The following is a 19,799-nucleotide window of genomic DNA, read 5'->3' on the forward strand; positions in this document are numbered from 1 at the left end:
AACTCTTGCATTCACCTCCCTAACAACCCCATCCATAAACAAATTAAACAACCATGGAGACATCACACACCCCTGCCGCAAACCTACATTCACTGAAAACCAATCACTCTCCTCTCTTCCTACACGTACACAGGCCTTACATCCTCGATAAAAACTTTTCACTGCTTCTAACAACTTGCCTCACACATCATATATTCTTAATACCTTCCACAGAGCATCTCTATCAACTCTATCATATGCCTTTTCCTGATCCATAAATGCTACATACAAATCCATTTGCTTTTCTAAGTATTTCTCAAATACATTCTTCAAAGCAAACACCTGATCCACACATCCTCTACCACTTCTGAAACCACACTGCTCTTCCCCAATCTGATGCTCTGTACATGCCTTCACCCTCTCAATCAATACCCTCCCATATAATTTACCAAGAATACTCAACAAACTTATACCTCTGTAATTTGAGCACTCACTCTTATCCCCTTTGCCTTTGTACAATGGCACTATGCACGCATTCCGCCAATCCTCAGGCACCTCACCATGAGTCATACATACATTAAATAACCTTACCAACGAGTCAATAATACAGTCACCCCCTTTCTTAATAAATATATATATATATTTTTTTTTTTCATACTATTCGCCATTTCCCGCGATAGCGAGGTAGCGTTAAGAACAGAGGACTGGGCCTTTGAGGGAATATCCTCACCTGGACCTCTTCTCTGTTCCTTCTTTGGAAAAAAAAAAAAACGAGAGGGGAGGATTTCCAGCCCCCCGCTCCCTTCCCTTTTAGTCGCCTTCTACGACACGCAGGGAATACGTGGGAAGTATTCTTTCTCCCCTATCCCCAGGGAATATATATATATATATATATATATACATTAAATGAATTCATACAATAAAGGAAATTGGTTCAAAACAATGAGATACTGCAACTGGCAAAATGACTGGTACTGAATTACCCTTAAACATCAAGATATAGACACTAAGATGATTAAAGAAGAGACTCCAAGTTCTGACTTATCAGCCATTATAGGAGAAAAAGGAATGGATGGTAAAGGAAATCAAGTTCATGAGCTTTCTTATAACTTATTTTCGTTGTGGCTACTAACTCGTCATAATCCACATGTCTGAGACATTATCTAACTCAGTACACAAGATGAAGAGTACTTACAATAACCTACTCAGTTGTATCACTTTGTTATGGGCACTTGAGCTTTTCTAAATCTACTGGAGATTACCTGATCTTATTATCAATTCTCTTTACAGGTGACAAAAGGCAATGAATACCATAGATTTTCAATATATTATTATTTGCATTGAGTAAACCTTATTAAAATTTAAATCTATCAAAGCTGTTTACCATAAGTCATATGAATCCTTGTTATTCATATCTTGTCATAATGCCTACTATGATAATTTCTTACACTGCCCCATAATGATCTAATATACTTTACATTCCTAGACTAATAACCTGTAAAAGAAAAAAAAATCATCATATGAATGAATTTTGGTTGAACACTTCCACAACTTCAGGTTAATTAAAGAGGTAGGTATACTGTGGAGGGATATCCTGTTTAAATCATGTAGCTATGAGAAAGACCCATTGTAGAACAAATAGTAAGTCCAGTGAAAAATGGCACATTAAGTATTGGTTTTCAAGACCCATACAATTTAAGAAACACTGACTAGCCAGACAACCAATGTCTCTATACTTGCCTTATGCAGTATCTGAAACCTGATACATAAAAAGATACAATATAGATTAGGAAGGTTTTCTACACCACTTTCTGGTTTAGTTCTGAGTATTCTCACCATTTTGGTATATAATTTTAACACATCTATAGAAAATAACTTTTGAGTTTGGTTTTCTTGTACGAATTGATATTAAAAAGCATTCAATAAAATACCAAACTAAGTTCTCATTAGTTAATTGCATAGTAATATGTCCTCTTTATATATTCAAAAATCTTTCTCAAATTCAGGACACACTCCTCTAGCAAACTTACAAAGGCATTTCATGTTAGCTCCACAAGCTCTTCAGAGATGTGTAGATTAATGCAAACTTTCAAACACTACACCTTGAAAATAATGTTTACAGATACATCAGATCATCTTATGGTTCTACAACTCAATGCCATTATGCATATGTAAGAATTGGGTTGTGCTGCCTTTTCAAAAACATTACAGCACTGGACACTTGGTTTTTTCATTATGCATCTATTGTAAAATGTAGTGTTATGAAGAGATCTGCACAAATCACAAATAATCAAAATATCAGTATTATGTTTGGAGGGAGGCAGAGTTGTTGTTATTTTCTCATGAAGTATGTGATGATGAAAGTAGCTGATAAATGATAAGTCCTTTAAGTTTGAGCCATTTATTTTTCTTCAATCCTTATCAAGAGAGCTAAGAGTTGCGTAGCTCCTCGTTCTTTTGTCACCCACTCAATACTATCAGGCTGAAGGTGAGAGTCAAGAGCAGAGTGAGTGTTGGGGTCATGATGACTGGGGTTCCATGGGACAGATGGTGATCCAACTTTATAAGACCCTGGTTTGACAGCAACCTGTAGCACCACACGCACTTGTACACTTTTCCTTGTGCAGGGGTCAACATATCTGAGAAGTGTAAGTATATATTTGCAGAAAACTGAAAATAAAAATACTAATACTGGTACACTAACTAAAACTGTCTACTACTTTATTGTACACTTGCATCATCTATATTGTGGTTCCTGCAAAACTGGCAATACATACAAACCAATCAAATCAAAATGGTTAACTAGCGATCAACACTTTACAAAATATTTAAGCTTAGACTTGACTAGACTAGACTAGAACAAACTCGTAAGTACAAAGTTTCAATCAGTTTCCTCTGCTTTTACATGTACTTCCAAATGCAGATAAAACAGAACCTATACAGACACAAAGCCATCACAATCAGATTAGTTTTCAGAAGAATATCATTAACTAACATACATCTTATTTCCATATTCATCATACGAGAGGATCTTCTTGTAGTGATGAACTCTGATGATAACAAATTGATGGCACTGAGTTCTCAAGACAAAATATTCTAGGACAATTCATGTGCCAATCAGCTAGAACTACAGGAATAGACACCACTTATATATATATATATATATATTTATTTGCTTTGTCGCTGTCTCCCGCGTTTGCGAGGTAGCGCAAGGAAACAGACGAAAGAAATGGCCCAACCCACCCCCATACACATGTATATACATACACGTCCACACACGCAAATATACAAACATATACATCTCAATGTACACTTATATATACACACACAGACACATACATATATACCTATGCACACAATTCACACCGTCTGCCTTTATTCATTCCCATCGCCACCTCGCCACACATGGAATACCATCCCCCTCCCCCCTCATGTGTGTGAGGTAGCACTAGGAAAAGACAACAAAGGCCTCATTCGTTCACACTCAGTCTCTAGCTGTCATGCACTAATGCCCGAAACCACAGCTCCCTTTCCATATCCAGGCCTCACACAACTTTCCATGGTTTACCCCAGATGCTTCACATGCCCTGATTCAATCCACTGACAGAACGTCAACCCTGGTATACCACATCGATCCAATTCACTCTATTCCTTGCCCGCCTTTCACCCTCCTGCATGTTCAGGCCCCGATCACTCAAAATCTTTTTCACTCCATCTTTCCACCTCCAATTTGGTCTCCCACTTCTCCTCGTTCCCTCCACCTCCGACACATATATCCTCTTGGTCAATCTTTCCTCACTCATTCTCTCCATGTGACCAAACCATTTCAAAACACCCTCTTCTGCTCTCTCAACCACGCTCTTTTTATTTCCACACATCTCTCTTACCCTTACATACTTACTCAATCAAACCACCTCACACCACACATTGTCCTCAAACATCTCATTTCCAGCACATCCACCCTCCTGCGCACAACTCTATCCATAGCCCACGCCTCGCAACCATACAACATTGTTGGAACCACTATTCCTTCAAACATACCCATTTTTGCTTTCCGAGATAATGTTCTTGACTTCCACACATTCTTCAAGGCTCCCAGGATTTTCGCCCCCTCCCCCACCCTATGATTCACTTCCGCTTCCATGGTTCCATCCCCTGCCAGATCCACTCCCAGATATCTAAAACACTTTACTTCCTCCACTTTTTCTCCATTCAAACTTACCTCCTAATTGACTTGACCCTCAACCCTACTGTACCTAATAACCTTGCTCTTAATCACATTTACTCTTAACTTTCTTCTTTCATACACTTTACCAAACTCAGTCACCAGCTTCTGCAGTTTCTCACATGAATCAGCCACCAGCGCTGTATCATCAGTGAACAACAACTGACTCACTTCCCAAGCTCTCTCATCCACAACAGACTTCATAATTGCCCCTCTTTCCAAAACTCTTGCATTCACCTCCCTAACTACCCCATCCATAAACAAATTAAACAACCATGGAGACATCACACACCCCTGCCACAAACCTACATTCACTGAGAACCAATCACTTTCCTCTCTTCCTACACGTACACATGCCTTAAATCCTTGATAAAAACTTTTCACTGCTTCTAACAACTTGCCTCACACACCATATATTCTTAATACCTTCCACAGAGCATCTCTATCAACTCTACCATATGCCTTCTCCAGATCCATAAATGCTACATACAAATCCATTTGCTTTTCTAAGTATTTCTCACATACATTCTTCAAAGCAAACACCTGATCCACACATCCTCTACCACTTCTGAAACCACACTGCTCTTCTCCAATCTGATGCTCTGTACATGCCTTCTCTCAATCAATACCCTCCCATATATATTTTTTTTTTTTTCTATACTTTGTCGCTGTCTCCCACGTTTGCGAGGTAGCGCAAGGAAACAGACGAAAGAAATGGCCCAACCCCCCCCATACACATGTATATACATACGTCCACACACGAAAATATACATACCTACACAGCTTTCCAAGGTTTACCTCAGACGCTTCACATGCCTTGATTCAATCCACTGACAGCACGTCAACCCCGGTATACCACATCGCTCCAATTCACTCTATTCCTTGCCCTCCTTTCACCCTCCTGCATGTTCAGGCCCCGATCACACAAAATCTTTTTCACTCCATCTTTCCACCTCCAATTTGGTCTCCCTCTTCTCCTTGCTCCCTCCACCTCCGACACATATATCCTCTTGGTCAATCTTTCCTCACTCATCCTCTCCATGTGCCCAAACCACTTCAAAACACCCTCTTCTGCTCTCTCAACCACGCTCTTTTTATTTCCACACATCTCTCTTACCCTTACGTTACTCACTCGATCAAACCACCTCACACCACACATTGTCCTCAAACATCTCATTTCCAGCACATCCATCCTCCTGCGCACAACTCTATCCATAGCCCACGCCTCGCAACCATACAACATTGTTGGAACCACTATTCCTTCAAACATACCCATTTTTGCTTTCCGAGATAATGTTCTCGACTTCCACACATTCTTCAAGGCCCCCAGAATTTTCGCCCCCTCCCCCACCCTATGATCCACTTCCGCTTCCATGGTTCCATCCGCTGCCAGATCCACTCCCAGATATCTAAAACACTTCACTTCCTCCAGTTTTTCTCCATTCAAACCCACCTCCCAATTGACTTGACCCTCAACCCTACTGTACCTAATAACCTTGCTCTTATTCACATTTACTCATATATTTACCCATATATATATATATATATATATATATATATATATATATATATATATATATATATATATATATATATATTTCTTTTCTTTCAAACTATTCGCCATTTCCCGCATTAGCGAGGTAGCGTTAAGAACAGAGGACTGGGCCTTTGAGGGAATACCCTCACCTGGCCCAATTCTCTGTTCCTTCTCTTGGAAGAAAAAAAAAAAAAAAAAAAAAAAAAAAAAAAAAAAAAGCATGAAAGTATGAAGCGTCTGGGGTAAACCATGGAAAGCTGTGTAGGTATGTATATTTGCGTGTGTGGACGTATGTATATACATGTGTATGGGGGGGGGGGGGTTGGGCCATTTCTTTCGTCTGTTTCCTTGCGCTACCTCGCAAACGCGGGAGACAGCGACAAAGTATAGAAAAAAAAAAAAAAATATATATGGGAGGGAATTGATTGAGAGAAGGCATGTACAGAGCATCAGATTGGAGAAGAGCAGTGTGGTTTCAGAAGTGGTAGAGGATGTGTGATCAGGTGTTTGCTTTTTTTTTTTTTTTTTTTTTTTTTATATATATATATATATATATATATATATATATATATATATATATGGGAGGGTATTGATTGAGAGAGTGAAGGCATGTACAGAGCATCAGATTGGAGAAGAGCAGTGTGGTTTCAGAAGTGGTAGAGGATGTGTGGATCAGGTGTTTGCTTTGAAGAATGTATGTGGGAAATACTTAGAAAAGCAAATGGATTTGTATGTAGCATTTATGGATCTGGAGAAGGCATATGATAGAGTTGATAGAGATGCTCTGTGGAAGGTATATATATATATATACCCACGTATTCCTCGCGTGTCGTAGAAAGCGACTAGAGGGGACGGGAGCGGGGGGCCGGAAATCCTCCCCTCCTTGTATTAACTTTCTAAAATGGGAAACAGAAGAAGGAGTCACGCGGGGAGTGCTCATCCTCCTCGAAGGCTCAGAGTGGGGTGCCTAAATGTGTGTGGATGTAACCAAGATGTGAAAAAAGGAGAGATAGGTAGTATGTTTGAGGAAAGGAACCTGGATGTTTTGGCTCTGAGTGAAACGAAGCTCAAGGGTAAAGGGGAAGAGTGGTTTGGAAATGTCTGGGGAGTGAAGTCAGGGGTTAGTGAGAGGACAAGAGCAAGGGAAGGAGTAGGAGTACTCCTGAAACAGGAGTTGTGGGAGTATGTGATAGAATGTAAGAAAGTAAATTCTCGATTAATATGGGTAAAATTGAAAGTTGATGGAGAGAGGTGGGTGATTATTGGTGCATATGCACCTGGGCATGAGAAGAAAGATCATGAGAGGCTAGTGTTTTGGGAGCAGCTAAATGAGTGTGTTAGCGGTTTTGATGCACGAGACCGGGTTATAGTGATGGGTGATTTGAATGCAAAGGTGAGTAATGTGGCAGTTGAGGGAATAATTGGTATGCATGGGGTGTTCAGTGTTGTAAATGGAAATGGTGAAGAGCTTGTAGATTTATGTGCTGAAAAAGGACTGATGATTGGGAATACCTGGTTTAAAAAGCGAGATATACATAAGTATACTTATGTAAGTAGGAGAGATGGCCAGAGAGCGTTATTGGATTACGTGTTAATTGACAGGCGTGCGAAAGAGAGACTTTTGGATGTCAATGTGCTGAGAGGTGCAACTGGAGGGATGTCTGATCATTATCTTGTGGAGGCTAAGGTGAAGATTAGTATGGGTTTTCAGAAAAGAAGAGTGAATGTTGGGGTGAAGAAGGTGGTGAGAGTAAGTGAGCTTGGGAAGGAGACCTGTGTGAAGAAGTATCAGGAGAGACTGTGTACAGAATGGAAAAAGGTGAGAACAATGGAAGTAAGGGGAGTGGGGGAGGAATGGGATGTATTTAGGGAATCAGTGATGGATTGAGCAAAAGATGCTTGTGGCATGAGAAGAGTGGGAGGTGGGCTGTTTAGAAAGGGTAGTGAGTGGTGGGATGAAGAAGTAAGAGTATTAGTGAAAGAGAAGAGAGAGGCATTTGGACGATTTTTGCAGGGAAAAAATGCAATTGAGTGGGAAAAGTATAAAAGAAAGAGACAGGAGGTCAAGAGAGAGGTGCAAGAGGTGAAAAAAAGGGCAAATGAGAGTTGGGGTGAGAGACTATCAGTAAATTTTAGGGAGAATAAAAAGATGTTCTGGAAGGAGGTAAATAGGGTGCGTAAGACAAGGGAGCAAATGGGAACTTCAGTGAAGGGCGTAAATGGGGAGGTGATAACAAGTAGTGGTGATGTGAGAAGGAGATGGAATGAGTATTTTGAAGGTTTGTTGAATGTGTCTGATGACAGAGTGGCAGATATAGGGTGTTTGGGTCGAGGTGGTGTGCAAAGTGAGAGGGTTAGGGAAAATGATTTGGTAAACAGAGAAGAGGTAGTAAAAGCTTTGCGGAAGATGAAAGCCGGCAAGGCAGCAGGTTTGGATGGTATTGCAGTGGAATTTATTAAAAAAGGGGGTGACTGTATTGTTGACTGGTTGGTAAGGTTATTTAATGTATGTATGACTCATGGTGAGGTGCGGGAGGATTGGCGCAATGCGTGCATAGTGCCATTGTACAAAGGCAAAGGGGATAAGAGTGAGTGCTCAAATTACAGAGGTATAAGTTTGTTGAGTATTCCTGGTAAATTATATGGGAGGGTATTGATTGAGAGGGTGAAGGCATGTACAGAGCATCAGATTGGGGAAGAGCAGTGTGGTTTCAGAAGTGGTAGAGGATGTGTGGATCAGGTGTTTGCTTTGAAGAATGTATGTGAGAAATACTTAGAAAAGTAAATGGATTTGTATGTAGCATTTATGGATCTGGAGAAGGCATATGATAAGAGTTGATAGAGATGCTCTGTGGAAGGTATTAAGAATATATGGTGTGGGAGGCAAGTTGTTAGAAGCAGTGAAAAGTTTTTATCGAGGATGTAAGGCATGTGTACGTGTAGGAAGAGAGGAAAGTGATTGGTTCTCAGTGAATGTAGGTTTGCGGCAGGGGTGTGTGATGTCTCCATGGCTGTTTAATTTGTTTATGGATGGGGTTGTTAGGGAAGTAAATGCAAGAGTCTTGGAAAGAGGGGCAAGTATGAAGTCTGTTGGGGATGAGAGAGCTTGGGAAGTGAGTCAGTTGTTGTTCGCTGATGATACAGCGCTGGTGGCTGATTCATGTGAGAAACTGCAGAAGCTGGTGACTGAGTTTGGTAAAGTGTGTGGAAGAAAGTAAGTTAAGAGTAAATGTGAATAAGAGCAAGGTTATTAGGTACAGTAGGGTTGAGGGTCAAGTCAATTGGGAGGTGAGTTTGAATGGAGAAAAACTGGAGGAAGTGAAGTGTTTTAGATATCTGGGAGTGGATCTGGCAGCGGATGGAACCATGGAAGCGGAAGTGGATCATAGGGTGGGGGAGGGGGCGAAAATTTTGGGAGCCTTGAAAAATGTGTGGAAGTCGAGAACATTATCCCGGAAAGCAAAAATGGGTATGTTTGAAGGAATAGTAGTTCCAACAAAGTTGTATGGTTGCGAGGCGTGGGCTATGGATAGAGTTGTGCGCAGGAGGATGGATGTGCTGGAAATGAGATGTTTGAGGACAATGTGTGGTGTGAGGTGGTTTGATCGAGTAAGTAACGTAAGGGTAAGAGAGATGTGTGGAAATAAAAAGAGCATGGTTGAGAGAGCAGAAGAGGGTGTTTTGAAATGGTTTGGGCACATGGAGAGAATGAGTGAGGAAAGATTGACCAAGAGGATATATGTGTCGGAGGTGGAGGGAATGAGGAGAAGAGGGAGACCAAATTGGAGGTGGAAAGATGGAGTGAAAAGGATTTTGTGTGATCGGGGCCTGAACATGCAGGAGGGTGAAAGGAGGGCAAGGAATAGAGTGAATTGGAGCGATGTGGTATACAGGGGTTGACGTGCTGTCAGTGGATTGAATCAAGGCATGTGAAGCGTCCGGGGTAAACCATGGAAAGCTGTGTAGGTATGTATATTTGCGTGTGTGGACGTGTGTATGTACATGTGTATGGGGAGGGTTGGGCCATTTCTTTCGTCTGTTTCCTTGTGCTACCTCGCAAACGCGGGAGACAGCGACAAAGTATAAAAAAAAAAAATATATATATATATATATATATATATATATATATATATATATATATACATAAGTATACTTATGTAAGTAGGAGAGATGGCCAGAGAGCGTTATTGGATTACGTGTTAATTGATAGACGCGCGAAAGAGAGACTTTTGGATGTTAATGTGCTGAGAGGTGCAACTGGAGGGATGTCTGATCATTATCTTGTGGAGGCTAAGGTGAAGATTTGTATGGGTTTTCAGAAAAGAAGAGTGAATGTTGGGGTGAAGAGGGTGGTGAGAGTAAGTGAGCTTGGGAAGGAGACCTGTGTGAGGAAGTACCAGGAGAGACTGAGTACAGAATGGAAAAAGGTGAGAACAATGGAAGTAAGGGGAGTTGGGGAGGAATGGGATATATTTAGGGAATCAGTGATGGATTGTACAAAAGATGCTTGTGGCATGAGAAGAGTGGGAGGTGGGTTGATTAGAAAGGGTAGTGAGTGGTGGGATGAAGAAGTAAGAGTATTAGTGAAAGAGAAGAGAGAGGCATTTGGACGATTTTTGCAGGGAAAAAATGCAATTGAGTGGGAGATGTATAAAAGAAAGAGACAGGAGGTCAAGAGAAAGGTGCAAGAGGTGAAAAAAAGGACAAATGAGAGTTGGGGTGAGAGAGTATCATTAAATTTTAGGGAGAATAAAAAGATGTTCTGGAAGGAGGTAAATAAAGTGCGTAAGACAAGGGAGCAAATGGGAAATTCAGTGAAGGGCGCAAATGGGGAGGTGAAAACAAGTAGTGGTGATGTGAGAAGGAGATGGAGTGAGTATTTTGAAGGTTTGTTGAATGTGTTTGATGATAGAGTGGCAGATATAGGGTGTTTTGGTCGAGGTTGTGTGCAAAGTGAGAGGGTTAGGGAAAATGATTTGGTAAACAGAGAAGAGGTAGTGAAAGCTTTGCGGAAGATGAAAGCCGGCAAGGCAGCAGGTTTGGATGGTATTGCAGTGGAATTTATTAAAAAAGGGGGTGACTGTATTGTTGACTGGTTGGTAAGGTTATTTAATGTATGTATGACTCATGGTGAGGTGCCTGAGGATTGGCGGAATGCGTGCATAGTGCCATTGTACAAAGGCAAAGGGGATAAGAGTGAGTGCTCAAATTACAGAGGTATAAGTTTGTTGAGTATTCCTGGTAAATTATATGAGAGGGTATTGATTGAGAGGGTGAAGGCATGTACAGAGCATCAGATTGGGGAAGAGCAGTGTGGTTTCAGAAGTGGTAGAGGATGTGTGGATCAGGTGTTTGCTTTGAAGAATGTATGTGAGAAATACTTAGAAAAGCAAATGGATTTGTATGTAGCATTTATGGATCTGGAGAAGGCATATGATAGAGTTGATAGAGATGCTCTGTGGAAGGTATTAAGAATATATGGTGTGGGAGGAAAGTTGTTAGAAGCAGTGAAAAGTTTTTATCGAGGATGTAAGGCATGTGTACGTGTAGGAAGAGAGGAAAGTGATTGGTTCTCAGTGAATGTAGGTTTGCGGCAGGGGTGTGTGATGTCTCCATGGTTGTTTAATTTGTTTATGGATGGGGTGTTAGGGAGGTAAATGCAAGAGTTTTGGAAAGAGGGGCAAGTATGAAGTCTGCTGGGGATGAGAGAGCTTGGGAAGTGAGTCAGTTGTTGTTCGCTGATGATACAGCGCTGGTGGCTGATTCATGTGAGAAACTGCAGAAGCTGGTGACTGAGTTTGGTAAAGTGTGTGGAAGAAGAAAGTTAAGAGTAAATGTGAATAAGAGCAAGGTTATTAGGTACAGTAGGGTTGAGGGTCAAGTCAATTGGGAGGTGAGTTTGAATGGAGAAAAACTGGAGGAAGTGAAGTGTTTTAGATATCTGGGAGTGGATCTGGCAGCGGATGGAACCATGGAAGCGGAAGTGGATCATAGGGTGGGGGAGGGGGCAAAAATTCTGGGGGCCTTGAAGAATGTGTGGAAGTCGAGAACATTATCTCGGAAAGCAAAAATGGGTATGTTTGAAGGAATTGTGGTTCCAACAATGTTGTATGGTTGCGAGGCATGGGCTATGGATAGAGTTGTGCGCAGGAGGATGGATGTGCTGGAAATGAGATGTTTGAGGACAATGTGTGGTGTGAGGTGGTTTGATCGAGTGAGTAACGTAAGGGTAAGAGAGATGTGTGGAAATAAAAAGAGCGTGGTTGAGAGAGCAGAAGAGGGTGTTTTGAAGTGGTTTGGGCACATGGAGAGAATGAGTGAGGAAAGATTGACCAAGAGGATATATGTGTCGGAGGTGGAGGGAACGAGGAGAAGAGGGAGACCAAACTGGAGGTGGAAAGATGGAGTGAAAAAGATTTTGTGTGATTGGGGCCTGAACATGCAGAAGGGTGAAAGGAGGGCAAGAAATGGAGTGAATTGGAGCGATGTGGTATACCGGGGTTGATGTGCTGTCAGTGGATTGAATCAAGGCATGTGAAGTGTCTGGGGTAAACCATGGAAAGCTGTGTAGGTATGTATATTTGCGTGTGTGGACGTATGTATATACATGTGTATGGGGGGGGGTTGGGCCATTTCTTTCGTCTATTTCCTTGCGCTACCTCGCAAATGCGGGAGACAGCGACAAAGTATAATAAAAAATAAAAAATTATATATATATATATATATATATATATATATATATATATTTATTTGCTTTGCTTTGTCGCTGTCTCCCGCATTTGCGAGGTAGCGCAAGGAAACAGACGAAAGAAATGGCCAAACCCACCCCCATACACATGTATATACATACACGTCCACACACGCAAATATACATACCTATACATCTAAATGTACACATATATATACACACAAAGACACATACATATATACCCATGCACACAATTCACACTGTCTGCCTTTATTCATTCCCATCGCCACCTCGCCACATATGGAATACCATCCCCCTCCCCCTCATGTGTGCGAGGTAGCGCTAGGAAAAGACAACAAAGGCCCCATTCATTCACACTCAGTCTCTAGCTGTCATGCAATAATGCCCAAAACCACAGCTCCCTTTCCACATCCAGGCCCCACACAACTTTCCATGGTTTACCCCAGACGCTTCATATGCCCTGGTTCAATCCACTGACAGCAAGTCGACCCCGGTATACCACATCATTCCAATTCACTCTATTCCTTGAACACCTTTCACCCTCCTGCATGTACAGCCCCGATCACTCAAAACCTTTTTCACTCCATCTTTCCACCTACAATTTGGTCTCCTACTTCTCCTCATTCCCTCCCCGTCTGACACATATATCCTCTTGGTCAATCTTTCCTTACTCATTCTCTCCATGTGACCAAACCATTTCAAAACACCCTCTTCTGCTCTCTCAACCACGCTCTTTTTATTTCCACACATCTCTTACCCTTACATTGCTTACTCGATCAAACCACCTCACACCACATATTGTCCTCAAACATCTCATTTCCAGAACATCCACCCTCCTCCGCACAACTCTATCCATAGCCCACGCCTCGCAACCATACAACATTGTTGGAACCACTATTCCTTCAAACATACCCATTTTTGCTTTCTGAGATAATGTTCTCGACTTCCACACATTCTTCAAGGCTCCCAGAATTTTCGCCCCTCCCCCACCCTATGATTCACTTCCGCTTCCATGGTTCCATCCGCTGCCAGATCCACTCCCAGATATCTAAAACACTTCACTTCCTCCAGTTTTTCTCCATTCAAACTCACCTCCCAATTGACTTGACCCTCAACCCTACTGTACCTAATAACCTTGCTCTTATTCACATTTACTCTTAACTTACTTTCTTCCACACACTTTACCAAACTCAGTCACCAGCTTCTGCAGTTTCTCACATGAATCAGCCACCAGCGCTGTATCATCAGTGAACAACTGACTCACTTCCGAAGCTCTCTCAACCACAACAGACTGCATACTTGCCCCTCTTTCCAAAACTCTTGCATTCACCTCCCTAACAACCCCATCCATAAACAAATTAAACCACCATGGAGACATCACACACCCCTGCTGCAAACCTACATTCACTGAGAACCAATCACTTTCCTCTCTTCCTACACGTACACATGCCTTACATCCTCGATAAAAACTTTTCACTGCTTCTAACAACTTGCCTCCCACCCCATATATTCTTAATACCTTCCACAGAGCATCTCTATCAACTCTATCATAAGCCTTCTCCAGATCCATAAATGCTACATACAAATCCATTTGCTTTTCTAAGTATTTCTCACATACATTCTTCAAAGCAAACACCTGATCCATATATCCTCTACCACTTCTGAAACCACACCGCTCTTCCCCAATCTGATGCTCTGTACATGCTTTCACCCTCTCAATCAATACCCTCCCATAAAATTTCCCAGGAATACTCAACAAACTTATACCTCTGTAATTTGAGCACTCACTCTTATCCCCTTTGCCTTTGTACAATGGCACTATGCAAGCATTCCGTCAGTCCTCATGCACCTCACCATGAGTCATACATACATTAAATAACCTTACCAACCAGTCAACAATACAGTCATCCCCTTTTTTTTAATAAATTCCATTGCAATACCATCTAAACCCGCTGCCTTGCCGGCTTTTATCTTCCGCAAAGATTTTACTACCTCTTCTCTGTTTACCAAATCATTCTCCCTAATCCCCTCACTTTGCACACCACCTCGACCAAAACACCCTATATCTGCCACTCTATCATCAAACACATTCAACAAACCTTCAAAATACTCACTCCATCTCCTTCTCACATCACCACTATGCGTTATCACCTCCCCATTAGCCCCTTCACTGATGTTACCATTTGTTCCCTTGTCTTATGCACTTTATTTACCTCTTTCCAAAACATCTTTTTATTCTCCCAAAAATTTAATGATACTCTCTCACCCCAACTCTCATTTGCCCTCTTTTTTGCGTCTTGCACCTTTCTGTTGACCTCCTGCCTCTTTCTTTTATACATCTCCCACTCATCCCACTCATTTGCATTATTTCCCTGCAAAAATCGCCCAAATGCCTCTCTCTTCTCTTTCACTAATAATCTTACTTCTTCATCCCACCACTCACTACCCTTTCTAATCTGCCCACCTCCCACGCTTCTCATGCCACAAGCATCTTTTGCACAAGCCATCATTGCTTCCCTATATACATCCCATTCCATCCCCCACTCCCCTTACCTCCTTTGTTCTCACCCTTTTCCATTCTGTACTCAGTCTCTCCTGGTACTTCCTCACACAAGTCTCCTTCCCAAGCTCACTTACTCTCACCACTCCTCTCACCCCAACATTCTCTCTTCTTTTCTGAAAACCTCTACAAATCTTCACCTACGCCTCCACAAGATAATGATCAGACATCACTCCAGTTGCACCTCTCAGCACATTAACGTCCAAAAGTCTCTCTTTTGCACGCCTATCAATTAACATGTAATCCAATAATGCTCTCTGGCCATCTCTCCTACTTACATATGTATACTTATGTATATCTCTCTTTTCAAACCAGGTATTCCCAATCACCAGACCTTTTTCAGCAAGGGAGCAAATGGGAACTTCAGTGAAGGGTGCAAATGGGGAGGTGATAACAAGTAGTGGTGATGTGAGAAGGAGATGGAGTGAGTATTTTGAAGGTTTGTTGAATGTGTTTGATGATAGAGTGGCAGATATAGGGTGTTTTGGTCAAGGTGGTGTGCAAAGTGAGAGGGTTAGGGAAAATGATTTGGTAAACAGAGAAGAGGTAGTAAAAGCTCTGCGGAAGATGAAAGCCGGCAAGGCAGCAGGTTTGGATGGTATTGCAGTGGAATTTATTAAAAAAGGGGGTGACTGTATTGTTGACTGGTTGGTAAGGTTATTTAATGTATGTATGACTCATGGTGAGGTGCCTGAGGATTGGCGGAATGCGTGCATAGTGCCATTGTACAAAGGCAAAGGGGATAAGAGTGAGTGCTCAAATTACAGAGGTATAAGTTTGTTGAGTATTCCTGGTAAATTATATGGGAGGGTATTGATTGAGAGGGTGAAGGCATGTACAGAGCATCAGATTGGGGAAGAGCAGTGTGGTTTCAGAAGTGGTAGAGGATGTGTGGATCAGGTGAGAAATACTTAGAAAAGCAAATGGATTTGTATGTAGCATTTATGGATCTGGAGAAGGAATATGATAGAGTTGATAGAGATGCTCTGTGGAAGGTATTAAGAATATATGGTGTGGGAGGCAAGTTGTTAGAAGCAGTGAAAAGTTTTTATCGAGGATGTAAGGCATGTGTACGTGTAGGAAGAGAGGAAAATGATTGGTTCTCAGTGAATGTAGGTTTGCGGCAGGGGTGTGTGATGTCTCCATGGTTGTTTAATTTGTTTATGGATGGGGTGGTTAGGGAGGTGAATGCAAGAGTTTTGGAAAGAGGGGCAAGTATGAAGTCTGTTGTGGATGAGAGAGCTTGGGAAGTGAGTCAGTTGTTGTTCGCTGATGATACAGCGCTCGTGGCTGATTCATGTGAGAAACTGCAGAAGCTGGTGACTGAGTTTGGTAAAGTGTGTGAAAGAAGAAAGTTAAGAGTAAATGTGAATAAGAGCAAGGTTATTAGGTACAGTAGGGTTGAGGGTCAAGTCAATTGGGAGGTAAGTTTGAATGGAGAAAAACTGGAGGAAGTGAAGTGTTTTAGATATCTGGGAGTGGATCTGGCGGCGGATGGAACCATGGAAGCGGAAGTGGATCATAGGGTGGGGGAGGGGGCGAAAATTCTGGGAGTCTTGAAGAATGTGTGGAAGTCGAGAACATTATCTCGGAAAGCAAAAATGGGTATGTTTGAAGGAATAGTGGTTCCAACAATGTTGTATGGTTGCGAGGCGTGGGCTATGGATAGAGTTGTGCACAGGAGGATGGATGTGCTGGAAATGAGATGTTTGAGGACAATGTGTGGTGTGAGGTGGTTTGATCGAGTAAGTAACGTAAGGGTAAGAGAGATGTGTGGAAATAAAAAGAGCGTGGTTGAGAGAGCAGAAGAGGGTGTTTTGAAACGGTTTTGGCACATGGAGAGAATGAGTGAGGAAAGATTGACCAAGAGGATATATGTGTCGGAGGTGGAGGGAACGAGGAGAAGAGGGAGACCAGATTGGAGGTGGAAAGATGGAGTGAAAAAGATTTTGTGTGATCGGGGCCTGAACATGCAGGAGGGTGAAAGGAGGGCAAGGAATAGAGTGAATTGGAGCGATGTGGTATACCGGGGTTGACGTGCTGTCAGTGGATTGAATCAAGACATGTGAAGCGTCTGGGGTAAACCATGGAAAGCTGTGTAGGTATGTATATTTGCGTGTGTGGACGTATGTATATACATGTGTATGGGGGTGGGTTGGGCCATTTCTTTCGTCTGTTTCCTTGCGCTACCTCGCAAACGCGGGAGACAGCGGCAAAAAAAAAAAAAAAAAAAAAAAAAAAATCTACAAGCCCTTCACCATTTCCATTTACAACACTGAACACCCCATGTACACTCAATATCTATGAGAACATTTTCATCATGTTAGTTAATTTTTCAAATTCTTTAATTTCGAGCTGAATGCCAGCCAATTCGTACTGTTCAATCAACATCCTACATATTTTGCTGAAGTCACATTTGTATACTTACCTCCTTATCACATTTGTATTTAACTCCTATCTTATAAGGACTATCAATTTTTCTTACTTTTTAATTTGTTCATGTATGTCAAAAGTAAACTTGAATTTCCTTCCATGTTTTGTATAACTATTACTTCATTTCTGTTCTCTTCTATGGGGTTGCATTATCTTTACATCTGTGTTCTTTATATCCTCATCTAATTCTATTACTCTTGCTTCTTTGTCAATATCCTTTTCTTCTTTTTCCATGCCTTTCTTTTATTTGCGCACATTTTTATGTCCCCTTGTATTTTTCCATTTTATACTTTCCTTTTTCTTTGGTATCTGTTCAATGATTATTTGGCTTGGCCTTGGAAAGTATACTCTCGTGTTTGTTATAAGGTTATTGTCTTTGAAGGACTCATTCCAACTTCATTTTATAATTCTTTCAATTATCTCTTTCCAGAGTGATCTGTCATGGTGAAAATTTAAATCACTTGACCCAACATTGTCCAGTGTTGCTGTATTATGGTCACATTCATTCATTTTCACTTTATACAAAGTGGTGACTTCTATGATGTTGTGAGGCATATATTATTTACTTCTATACCTAAAAACAGGGCCATGTCATTTGTGAAAATAAGATCTACTGTTATGTTCCTTCTTGTGAGCCTGTGGTTTAACTGCACAAGATTAAATCATTCACATAAGTTAGTTAGTCTTTGGAGATGCTGATCCATTAATTTTCCTCAGTAAAAGTCTTTACATTCAAAATCTTCTCTTTCTTGCCATTCACCAAAATAGTCAGCAGCCCATATCTTCATCAGATCAGGTTTCTTGAATCCCTCCAATATTTCTACTTTTACTAAAATTATTCAAAGGTCATTTGGCTTCATTTTAGGTGGTCTATATAACACTAGATTAATTGTGTTAATGGAAGGAATGCTCACTGTAATAAGTTCACATTTATTGTGACTCATTTTCATTACCCATTTTCCTAACCTAACCTATTTTGGACACATATATCACAACTTGCTTTAATTTGGTTCTATATTCTTTGAATGTTTCAAACTGTTCTAAATTCAGTTAACCCCTAACTTTTCCATTTAGCTTAGTTTGTGACATGTTAATTAGAGACTGTGCTATTATCCTTGGTAATTTGTAACTAATATTATTCAATTCTAAAGTTATCACTTATAAGACTTCGTATGTTTAAATATATCACCTACTAAGAATTCTCTATTTCTTTAATAGTCCCAAGCTTGTTTTTGGTAATTGTGTCTTCTCTCTTTCTGCTTTGTATCTCATGTGTTGTTAGTTCATTTCTATTTTCAAACAATGTGTTCTTTATCTCAATCACGTTATATGATTTTTCTATTACTCTATTTCCATTTGTTAAAACTTTCTTCGATTGGTACACTAACAAAAAAGAATTGCAATGGTATGGTGGGTTTCTGTACCAGTCAAAATCTGGGCAGTATTTGCCCAACTTCTCATTTCATCTTGTTCTCTTATTTTGATTTGTTTAATGTGTTTCATGTTCTTGCCAATATTGGTTCACAATACCATAACATTCTCGTTTTTTGGTAAATAGAGGTATGTATTTCTAATAAAATTTTTGCTTTTCTCAATATTTTTCCTGGGTGGCACATCTGTTGATTTTGATATTTCTCTATCTGTTTTCCAGACTATGTTTGTTCCAGTATTTCCTTCTCTGGTTTACATTAAATGGTCTCCATCTCTGTTCATACCTTTCTATACATATATCTCAGTACCTAAAGAAATCCTCATTACTTTTCCTTTCAGCATTTTCATCATATTCCACTGGTACTACAAGTTTAAATAAAAAATTCTCCAATTTCTACACCCTTTATCATTCATATAGTAAAAGTAAATTTCAGTTAGGGCTAAGCTTTGTGGGTGCATAAACCTCATTCATCTCCCCATTTGCACATAGGAAATTTGTCATGCTTAAACAGATTTATTTAATCACAGCATCCTATGGCATCAAAATTTCAAAAAAGGAGTGCTTACATACACATTTTGAGGTGATTAAACTCATGTTCACCACAGTGTTTGCACCTGCCTCTGAAATAATGTCTGCATGTCTCATTACCTTTCTTCATACTTAATGGTGCCTGTTTTCTTCATTTTCTTTTTGTTTTCTGCCATCCTTTAATTTCAATACTGTGTCTTCTATTTCTCACACCTTTTCTCTTAGATATGTATTACTATTGTGTCTTTCAAATGACATTAGCAGTGTATATGGGATAAGGGGGCCTGGGAAGTGAGTCAGTTCTTGTTTGCTGATGACTTGATACTGTGGTTGGGTTAGATTTGAGTAAGAAATTGCAGAAGTTGGAGTCTGAGTTTGGAATTGAGTGTAAAAGGA

At 40.7% G+C, this 19,799-nt stretch overlaps 1 protein-coding gene across 3 annotated transcripts in view; it reads right to left on the reverse strand.

Annotated features, from left to right (window-relative positions):
• Positions 1–1,554: 1,554 nt before the first annotated feature.
• Neurl4 (neuralized E3 ubiquitin protein ligase 4) overlaps positions 1,555–19,799 on the reverse strand; it is a 508,598-nt gene continuing 490,353 nt past the window's right edge. For 2 of the 3 annotated variants that reach the window (XM_071695559.1, XM_071695560.1), the window contains exon 26: positions 1,555–2,618. In XM_071695559.1, the coding sequence (XP_071551660.1) occupies positions 2,381–2,618 (238 nt within the window). In that variant the 3' untranslated portion in view covers positions 1,555–2,380. The remainder of the gene's footprint in view (positions 2,619–19,799) is intronic. The other variant, XM_071695561.1, reaches the window with a different exon arrangement.

Source organism: Panulirus ornatus, chromosome 58, assembly GCF_036320965.1.
Source record: "Panulirus ornatus isolate Po-2019 chromosome 58, ASM3632096v1, whole genome shotgun sequence".
Classification (NCBI taxonomy): domain Eukaryota; kingdom Metazoa; phylum Arthropoda; class Malacostraca; order Decapoda; family Palinuridae; genus Panulirus; species Panulirus ornatus.